At 37.5% G+C, this 10,353-nt stretch overlaps 1 protein-coding gene across 3 annotated transcripts; it reads right to left on the bottom strand.

Moving 5' to 3' along the window:
- Positions 1–292: 292 nt before the first annotated feature.
- Positions 293–10,336, bottom strand: REXO2 (RNA exonuclease 2). Of its 3 annotated transcripts, none has more exons than XR_005658387.1 (8): positions 10,097–10,319; positions 9,033–9,116; positions 6,121–6,198; positions 5,425–5,536; positions 4,034–4,142; positions 2,608–2,661; positions 1,284–1,404; positions 588–723 (listed from the first exon to the last, which is right to left on the bottom strand). XR_005658387.1 is itself a non-coding variant. In XM_039887952.1 (7 exons), exons 1-7 carry the CDS (start codon positions 10,241–10,243, stop codon positions 594–596), a joined length of 714 nt encoding a protein of 237 aa, XP_039743886.1. In that variant the 5' UTR covers positions 10,244–10,336; the 3' UTR covers positions 293–593. The 3 variants fall into 3 exon arrangements, 1 of the variants encoding a protein (XP_039743886.1); XR_005658386.1 differs by having other exon boundaries at positions 648–723; positions 1,306–1,404; XM_039887952.1 differs by lacking the exon at positions 1,284–1,404 and having other exon boundaries at positions 293–723; positions 10,097–10,336.
- Between the last annotated feature and the right edge of the window lie 17 nt (positions 10,337–10,353).

The following is a 10,353-nucleotide window of genomic DNA, read 5'->3' as shown; positions in this document are numbered from 1 at the left end:
CCTATAGAATTCTTGTCTGATGGCTTGCTTGACTTTCTTGAATGTAGGGAAGAGTAGTTATTTCCAAACTGTTAATTCAATAACAATCAGCCGAAATTTACTCCTTGAATCTCTAGTTATTCTATTCATGATTTGTAAAGCAAAACAGAACAAGTTCACTTCCTATTTAACATAAACTTAATCCATTCCTCGTGGCATTATGAAAATATAAATATTAGCCACACCAGTTAAAAAAGAAAAAGCCATCATTTTGCAATGAACAAACTACTAAAGAATAGATGGTACAAAAAGGTTTGCATTTCAATAGAACTAGCTTTATTTTTTTTTAAACGACAAAAAAATAGGTCTAAAAGCAAATGCAGATATGTACCAAGGGATGGACATGACCTGGTACTTTACAAAGAAGCTGTTGTGTCATAAATGAAAACAGAATGTTAGGAGAAAAATAATATTTCAGGTGCTGTCTGCTTGAATAATCTGGAGATGCAAATTAACTGAAAAAAGGTGCTCTGCCAAGCAATCAGCGTGAACAACAAAAAAACCACCAGAAGTCGCTTCCAGAGAACTATGTAGTGGCAGCACGAGAACTGGCATCAACTCACAGTCTTCTCATTTTCCCCATTTTCTATAATTTTCCTCTTCTTTTCATCTGTTTTTTTCTTGAAGATGTTATTTCGGTAAAACTGAAGTTCTTTGATGCTTTCACTAATGTCATCAAGTGCCCTACAAGCAAACATACTATACTGAATTGAAATGCCCCAGAACAGGAGATGATAATCATTTTACAAAGCATAACTTTTTAAAATAACTTAAGAACAGGTACTACTGTAAATGCCACTCTCTGACACCAAGAACTGGAACATTTCAGTAGAGCAAATTTAAGTGCTTTGTTATTTTTTAAAAAGTTTGATTTAAAAAATGTGTAAGATATAACAGAGTAAAATTTCCCAAAATTTCCATAAGATGGTGAGGTGTTCCACAGAAAAAAAAGAATTCCAGGGTCAAATAAGTTTAGGGAAAACTAGATTAAAATTTCTTTTTTGAAACTTTATAAAGCATTTAATGTACTGATGTGTATGGAGAATTTCCAAGAGATGGTTGTACTACATACACGGTATTTATAAAACTTAATCAACCACATCTGTGGAAAACTTATTAACGGCTCATGGAACACAGCCTGGGAAACACTGTGCAATACTTAATGACATCCCAAAATACAATGACATACTCGAATGTAACTCATGATTCAGGCATCATAATAAACATCAATTATCAGACAGTACCTAACCATAAAAGAGGATCTACCTCCTCTCTCGTGATGATTTGTGCTATAATCAGTGGCAGCCTGCCTCCATCTAACAGCCTTTCTTCTCCTCCAACATGCTGTTTCTCATCTGTTGTAGTCTGAGAAATCAGGTAACCAAGATTATTAGAACAATGTGCAAGTAAATCAATAAGCTCTGAATGATGGGCCAAGGGCCTCTTCTGGGAATAAACTGCACAAACTTTAGTGTAAGAGTTTTACAACAGTTATTTCTGTGGTTAAGGCAACAATTTTGCTTTCTTCCCAGGTCTTGGATACATAGAGAGCTGAAACTGTCAAAAAAACAAACAAACAAACAAAAAAAACCTGTGGCTAAATCAAGGTGCACCACATCCTGTTCACAATACTAAAATCTAAAAAAGATCTGAAAACCCAAAGTACTTTTGTTAACCCATTGTTTGGCAAAACCTGACTAATCTTGACATGAAGCTATTTATAGTCATCGGTAATGCCATTTGGTTTGAATATCCATATGGTTCACTGGAGAAATATCAATGTATTTGATTACAGGGTGCCTCCTCAGAACTTATTAGGGGTCTTATATAATGATAAACACTACAGATGCACTGTTATCTTTCTAAAACCCAGAAAATTCTGAAATCCAAAACACACCAAATCCCAACTGTTTCAGATAAGATATTCTAGCCATGTATTACTGTGCTGTCGTCCGTGTATGTCCAATTAAAAAAAAAAAAAAAAAAATGCCAGTCTTTAGAGCAGGGACTTGGTCTTTCTGTGTTTACCTAGAACTAGCCTGGCACACAATTAGCGCTCAGTAAAGAGACCAACGTTCCTCCTGAAAGATGACAAAATCAAAAAGTAAAAGAGAACACTAAATACATAAGATCTTTAAATTCCTTATGTACTTGTACTGAAAGTTGCAAACATAAAAGAAACAATCTGAAAAATGAAAAAGTGTCAAAGTTAGGCTAACTGTATATACAAATAATCACAATGTAGTCTAATTATAAAAGGCTACAAGTCCATATTCTTGCTGGGAAGAAAATAAATACTGCTTGGTACTAGAAAAATTAGCCAGTTTCATATACCTACAAACTAAGTTATCTAAAAGTTTTAAAACTGCAATAGACATAAGACCCTACATATCTCAGAATGGAATGCTAGAATCTTGACCAGAATTTCTGATAATCTTAACAAAAGAAAATTACCTTTATACTAGTTCTCCTTTGTTTTCCCCCAAGGGGAAAAAAGGAGATATTATTTCAAGCAGTTGAGAATTTGGCATGTCAGACTGCCAAGCATTTGGAAGGACCCAACCTTACCTGTGAGAAGCAGCCTTCTTTGGTGCAAATTCATATTCTTCTGGATACCAGCGTCTACACACAGCAAAAAATGGAACTCTCAAAGGAAAATGTCTCAAATACACTGAATAATTACCTCCTTCATGTAATTTATGAACACTAAAAAAGGGATTCAGGTTGTGACTATCAAGTTGCCCCATTGCCTGGGCCTCTATCTTCCACCCTCTCCTCTCTTCATTCTTATATTCTCTTTCGGCAAGCTCACCAATGAACCAAGGTTCCTAAATCTGTTAAGCCCAGCCTAGCCGTCTCCTGAGTTTGTCATGGACAGCCAACTAGTTGCCTGTTGGAGACATGTCCACCTGAAAATCCATCAGACACTTCTAATTCAATTACATAAAACCATTCTCATCATCCTCAACACCTCCCTTCCTCCATCTAGCAAATCTACTTTTATTTTCCCCTTTATCTTCAAACAGTTCCATCATCTACCTAACTGCCCAAACTAGAAACACTAGAATCTCTTTATACCTCCCTTTTCCTCACTCAATTCAAGTATTCACTGCCAGCCAACTTTCTCAAATACCTTATCTCCATACCCTTCTCTACCACCCAACTGCCATTTCTCTAGCTCATTCTTCTCTCCCGGATGATGCAAAAGTCTTCTTTCTTATCTCCCTCTTTTCTTGTAATTTTCTAATCAGAATGATCTAATCATATCACTCGCTCCTCTACTTAAACTTCTCAAAGAGACTCTATCCCTATCAAGATAAACTTCAACGTCCTTAGCATGGCATACAAGCCCTTCATAACTGGGCCTCATCTTCCACTTTTTCCAACCTCATGCTTTGCACTCCAGCATTAATAAACTATTTGTAATTCCCTGAACATGTTCTGCTCTTCTCTTCCTCCTCTTTCATACCTTTATACCTCTGCCCGTTCTCTGGAATGCTCTTTCACTTAAATACCTGGAAAACTTGCATTCTTCTTTAAATCTCAACTTAAAAGCTAGTTTCTATGTAAAGTTTTCCCATTCCCCTCACTCCAGCTCACTCCTTTGTGCCCTCAAGATGCTATATGAATATTTCCATTAGAGTCATTACACAGTATATTTGTAGGGTTTTAACACGTGTCAACCCCCTAAATTCTAAGCTACTTAAGGGCTTTTCATCTATATGTTCCCAGCACATAGGCCAATACATGGCATACAATGGGTACTCAATAAATTTTCGAGATTAATGAAATTTATATGAGAAATTTTTGACACTGTTTCCCCCAGTTCTCACCAGTCCAGAATGAATGATGATCCCATCCAAGCGAGTATGGGATGAGAAAGTTATATACCCACTTGGCACCCTCAGTTTTACAGCTGTAGTCAATTTCCACAAATTCTCAATTAAAACATGCTAAATGAGAAAATTTAATGGTTCCTAAATATAGCCCTTACCTGCACAGTTCTTTAACAGTGCTCACATCAATTATTCTATAATGAAGATGTTTCATGAACTGGGGCATGTATTTGTCAAGAAACTTCTTATCTGCATGAACTGAATTTCCTAGAAAGACACGAAGTATACTGCATCTGTGTATTTCTAGTAATATACAACAGGATATAAAATTCATAAACTGTATTGAAATGGAGATGATTTTTTTATAGTTCAAACAAGTCCTAAAAGTATCTCAGGTTTGAGTGCCTCTGATTAGATTATGAGTATAATTTCTGAGGATTTAGTCACTCTAGCTCATAATAAATTTGTAAATGGTCTATGGACAAAAGGATAAATCAATCATTCCACATACCTAAAATGATACACAAATCTATTTGTTATTTTTTTTGTATCATACCAGATGTGCAAATTGTCTCCCAGTGTCACAAAATCCACACCACTAACACTAATAATGTAACTGAATCACATAAGTTAATAAACCTTTATTTACATTCCAATTTTAACAAATTATATTCATATTCATATTTCTATACAGTTTATATTAAAAATACTAAATTTTAAATGAGAACTTCAATATAGACACCAGCTACAAGGCTAGGAGGAAAATTTATACAATATATGCTCTAGTACTTAAAGTCAAAACTCTTTTTATAAAGAGTTACGACATCTATTTACATATACAAATACAAATACACCTCCATAGAACATTAACTTTCCTATGACATGGCAGTGCTTTCAAAATTCTGGTAGAACTGGCCTGGTTTCTTTAAAAAGTCATTGTCACAAGGAAACAAAAATACAGGTGGACATTTTAGATTGAGACTAAAGAGACGTAATAACCAAATAAAACAATGCATGAGCCTTGATGGAGTCATGGTTCAAAAACAATTAGACATTTTGGGTGTGGACTAGATATCAGCTGATGTTACTGAATTATTTTTAATTATCGTAAATGTGATGATATTGTGGTTACATAAGAAAATGTCCTTATTCTTGGAAATGTTTGATGAAGTACTTAGGAAAAAAGTTATCACAATGCCTATAATTTACTTTGTAATGTCCAACAAAAAATAGGTAAAACAAACATGGCACAATGTTAATTTAACAATTACTAAACCCAACTTTTCTGTACATTTGAAAATTCTCCACAATAAAAATAAGGGGAAAAACTTTATAGTTAGTCTGAGTACCCAGATCTCATGTCAGCTGTCAGGGCATTTTCCCAATATTTATGCACAAATTATACAAGGATACTTGAATACAAAAGATGTATAATCCATCAGGGTAAGTGGAAGACACGATGGTCTTGGCTGATCTTTCTGGAACTGCAGTCTCTTGAACCACTACAATGGAAGACTATCTACAAGGCATATGTAGGATTGGATTTTACCTGCAAGTGGACAGAGCCCCGGAGGAGTCTGCTGTCGTACAAAGGACAGAAATTCATACTCTGCCTGCTGCAAGGTCATTGTACTCTCCTTCACTGCTTTGGTTAGACCAGACTGCAAGAGAGAATCCCCAAACCCCACCAGAAACACATGAAGTCAGTTTTCAAAGGCATCCAGAAACAAAACTTTACTTCTAAAGCGGCCAAATACAACCATGAATGAACCATTTACAGAGGCCAAGTTCAAACTGAAACTGCCATCTTTGCACGGATTTTTTTCTTAAACAATCCAAGTCAAAGAAGCTATGTGCCTGATTGTTAATAGCATCTCCAGTCAAAAAAGATGGTGCTCACAGTCCAAGCATATAATCTCTGGAAAGAAACAACTATTAGCAGGAGAGCAGCATTCCCCCTTCTCTGAAAGTTGATGTCTAACCTTATCCAAAAGACTGACTTGAGCAATACTTGACAATCCACAATGCGTTCGTGACAGACTGGATGTAGGAGAGCAAAAGGGAGGACATTCAGGAGATGATCTCAAGAGGTCCCAGAGATGAAAAGTAAACAAGCAAGCAGTTTCCCAGGCTTGCCAAGCAATCTTCCTCTAACCCTTTCTTAAAATACCATCCAACAATGGTATAGGATTCAGATGTTGTTACTGATCCCCAAAGCAGCAATCCTGTCATTTGGTAATGTTACCTTCCCATGATGCTCCTTACACCAATCTGACATGCTGTCCAGCAACTCATCTGGCTGTTTTATAATCAGGTTAGGACCCTGGGGACGAGAAAAGCCATTAGTCATCCAGAATCAACAGGGACAACCTTGATTTCTAAGGTAAAGTTTAAGCTTCTTTAAGGATTAAATATAAATACACACGCGCACACACACACACACACACACGTACACCGGAGAAAGTAAGAGATGAGGGTACTTTGTTAACTCTAAAAGCGGTCTTCATTCTAACACTGTTTACGGCAAAAAAGAATAAATGAACACACACGTATATACATATATACATACATACATACACACACACAAACACCTAAAAACTGAAATGCTTACTAATAGAGGAAATAGATATCTATCAAAGGTTAACAAACCATAGCCCACATGTGGCTTTTACTTTTTCAGTCAGCAAGCTAACAATGCTTTTTACATTTTAAAAGGTTGTAAAATAAACACACATGTAACAGAGAGGTAGGTAGCACACTAAACCTAAAATATTTAATATTTGGTCTTTTTTAGAAAAAGCTTGCCAACTTCTGAGTTCATTTTGAAAAGTGTCCATACTGCCAAGTGAAAAAAAAAAACTGCTCAACAACAGATACACATACATGACTTCACTTGTACTTGTTTAAAAAAATACAAACATTTACTTATATATGCATACAAAATACCAAGAAAATACACAAACTTGGGGGAGTAGAATGGGGCAGAACAGGGCAAAGAAAACAATGGCTTACTGTACATATATTTTGAATAAAGTTATACTGTTTAACAATATTTTTATATTAGAGAATTAAAAAGGTGACATCTGGGGGAAAAAAAAAATAGCCCTCGAGTTCTCAGCTCCATTTAATAGAACATTCAACTGTCTCTTAGATAGAGTCCCAGAAGTAAGAGAAGCCGGACTTGTGGCATTAGAGCAAGTCACCTTGGGCTTAATTTCTCCTCCTGTACAATGGAGATAACAAACTATCCCCGTCCCTCAAAGGGATAAAAAACATTAGAGACATGAAAGTTCTTTGAACTCTCTACAAGTACTATAAATCCAAGGTATCATTACTACTAAGGTGGTAAAACAGTTTGCAATCACTGAGAGGAATAGCTAGAATTTGACTAAAATGTGCCTGACATCCTACAACAAGGAGTTTTAACTAAACAAGAAAACTGGTAATGGCAATCTCCATGAAGCAAAAAAAAATTGCTCTGATAACATATTTTTTAAAAACCCAAAACCTCACATTGTCAAAAACAATTCTAACACACTAAAGTGGAAAAAGCAAACTACTATCAATCGAAGGCTGCATAACTTACTCTAGATCCCAGTTTGGCACATTAAGCTATCCACAAAAAATTTTCAGAGTAGGATGTTTGTTCTTCTACTATCATAAGACATTTTCCCTCAGACTCATATACAAGAATAAAACTTATCTTCCACTGACACTTAAGTGCCAACAGCCCCTCAGCATTTTTTTTAACATCCTTATCCTCATCTGAGTCCATTTACAAATGTGGCACTCATCTGCAGTTGGTGAACACAGACCCAAATTTCTTCCAGGGTACATATCAATTAACTGGTCCATTAAACTGTCAGTATTTCACATTATATCAATAGTCTAAGGGAGAAATTCTTCTTTAGTCAAGAGTAATTAGAGCTGGTAAAATAAAGACACTTCTCTTCACTATTCATCCTAGTAAATTCCAAGTGACAAAAAAACAAACCAAACAAACAAAAAACCCTAAAACTCAGGGCTTTATTTATATAGTTGTTTAAAAAGCTAGTTGTTATGATGAGAAATACAAAGTCTCATGATTCTCCTCCAGCTGATATATCAGGAGGTAGTCCAAGATGTGAGCCTAGTACGCAATTAGTAGCAATTCATCTACAAATGCCTTCTCCTCTCTTTTATCTACCCAAGAAAATAAGTGTAGTCTTAACTACGGATTTATAAAATTTATCCAGTGCCAGTAAAATATCAATCCTACCCTCTGGGGACTTATTTTAAGAAGATTATCTTTCCCACAAACATCCATACTGTGTTCCTATTCCACAGTTTACTGCTTCTGAATATTGCTGACAATGAGTTATTCAAGGCCAGGGATTTTACCCTCTACCAATCAGATGCTGTCACACACTTATTAAATGTTTCGTGAGTGGCCAAAAGGCAACAGGTGTGTTTTATTTGTTTTACTTAATGTTTCAGTTAAAGGCAGCACATTAAAACTTTAATCATGCCCAATATGTCAACAAGAGAACGTTTTAGGATTCTGCATCAGCAGAATTTCTAACATCTTAATACAGATCTAGAAGAATCACACATCATAGTTGAAAAAGCAAAAACTAAATATATAGAGTCAAATTATAGTTACAGTTATGATATAAAAGTGTCAACTCCAGCATGAGTCACCAATCCTGATGGGACTATAGATTATTGTCTTATTGACTAAGAGCACTTTACTCAGAATGTCTGGGTTAAATTCCTGGTTCCCCTAATAACTAGTCAGGTGGCCTTAGGCAAATTACCCAACATCTCTGTGCCAAAATGCCCTCCTCTATAAAATGAGTATAATAGTTCCTACCTTATAGTCATTGTGAGGATTAAGATTAAATACATGTAAAGTACTTAAGGGCTATGCCTGGCACACAGTAAATGATAGCATTTGTTTCTATAATTTTTGGCATGGCTTATTGAAAAATAACTAGGCTGTGAACTGGATTAGTTTGGTTCTAGTACCAATCCCACCATGACTTAGCACATTACTTTGTACCTTCATCTATATGGAACCTCGGTTTTCTTATTTTTTAAATAAAGAGATGGGGAAAACGATCTTTATATTTCTCATATACACTAAACAGTATGGTTATATTACAGGGCACCACCTACTTCAGCCAAAATGTTGAGATCAGAATCAGTTATTAGACAAGCCATCTCAATAATCTGGTCCTTCTCAATGTCCAATCCTGTCATCTGCAATAAAAAAGAAATATATAACACACACAAAACCACCTTTCTGGCCTGTTTTAACAAAGTTTATTTAACAGGAATTCTCTCAAGCATACTCAATTTATATCCCATAGCAGGACAGAAAAGCCCTCAAGGTACTAAACATTAGTCATTTATTCAATAAACACTTAGTAAAAACCTGCTATATGTCAAACAACCTGGTTCTACTCTAGGACAAATGCAAAGTAAGCAAAATTGAGTGCTGACAGCATTCAATTTCGGAAGCGTTAGATAACTAACATCATTACATCTCTGCAGAGTTTACAAAGGTTTCATATTAATTAATTAACCACTTGATCGTCATCACAATCAAATGTAGAAAGTACTGTTATTATCCCCATTTCATATATGAGAAAACTGAGGCTGGAGAAAGGACAGAGTCCTTGGCCTGAGTATGGAAAATCTAAAGGAAAGAGAACCGGGTTCTAGTTCCAACTCAGATGCTCACTAACAGTATGACCTTGAATGAGCTGAATCCTCTTTACGGGCCTCAGTTTTCTAGTTTATGGAAAGAGAGTTAAAGCTGAGTCATCTCCAGAGTCCCATCTAGCTCCAACAACCTAGGGTCCTGTAAGGCTGGGGAAGTGGAGTCTAGCAGAACCGCTGTCCTCACCCCTACACCTGTGACCCCAAGCCCCAGGGGTACCAGAGAGTTAGAGAGGTTCACATCTGGGCGGAACTAGGAGGAGGGCGGGGGGCGGGGCGGGAAACAGCCATATAGATGACGCCTCCCTTTTGAAAAGAAACCTCACAAAACAGCATAGTCCCAAACACCCGCAGGACTCCTGCCCCCTGACTTGCCCTGCGCCGCCCACACTCGGGCGGCACTCACTTGCCACACCTGGGACCCAGAAGCCCGTCGCTCTTTCCGGACAGGCTCAGCTACTCGGTCCACGCGCGAAACCTCACTCGCCTTCCCTCACCCCCACACCGACCTCACTCACCTCCAGGTCCACCCACACCATCCGCTGAGCCATGCTCTCCCCTGCCGCCATGGCTGCGCCACCTTCGCGGACACCCCGCGCCCCGAACTGCCCGCGACTCCCACCCACACCTCGCAACAGCCTGGAGCGCAGGGAGCCGCCTAGCATCACCCGGCACGAGCCGCCACTGCCCCAGCCTCTCTGCCGGCGCTGGCGCAGGCGCGATGGTCGCTAAACGTCGTAAACCCGCGGGGAGGTGCAGGAGCAAAAACCACAAG

This window comes from Pteropus medius, unplaced genomic scaffold (genome assembly GCF_902729225.1).
Source record: "Pteropus medius unplaced genomic scaffold, Ma_sr-lr_union100, whole genome shotgun sequence".
In the NCBI taxonomy this organism is placed as follows: Eukaryota; Metazoa; Chordata; class Mammalia; order Chiroptera; family Pteropodidae; genus Pteropus; species Pteropus medius.
Note: the sequence above shows the minus strand (reverse complement) of the source record. Positions and strands in the feature narration are given on the sequence as shown.

Excerpts from the sequence above, each read along its gene's own strand:
- REXO2 (XM_039887952.1), bottom strand. The coding sequence starts at position 10,243 with ATGCTAGGCGGCTCCCTGCGCTCCAGGCTGTTGCGAGGTGTGGGTGGG. Across the intron at positions 5,537-6,120 it reads GTAAGGAGCATCATGGGAAG|TCTGGTCTAACCAAAGCAGT; the intron begins GTAACATTACCA and ends TCTCTCTTGCAG. Across the intron at positions 2,662-4,033 it reads ACTGTTAAAGAACTGTGCAG|ACGCTGGTATCCAGAAGAAT; the intron begins GTAAGGGCTATA and ends TGCTGTGTGTAG.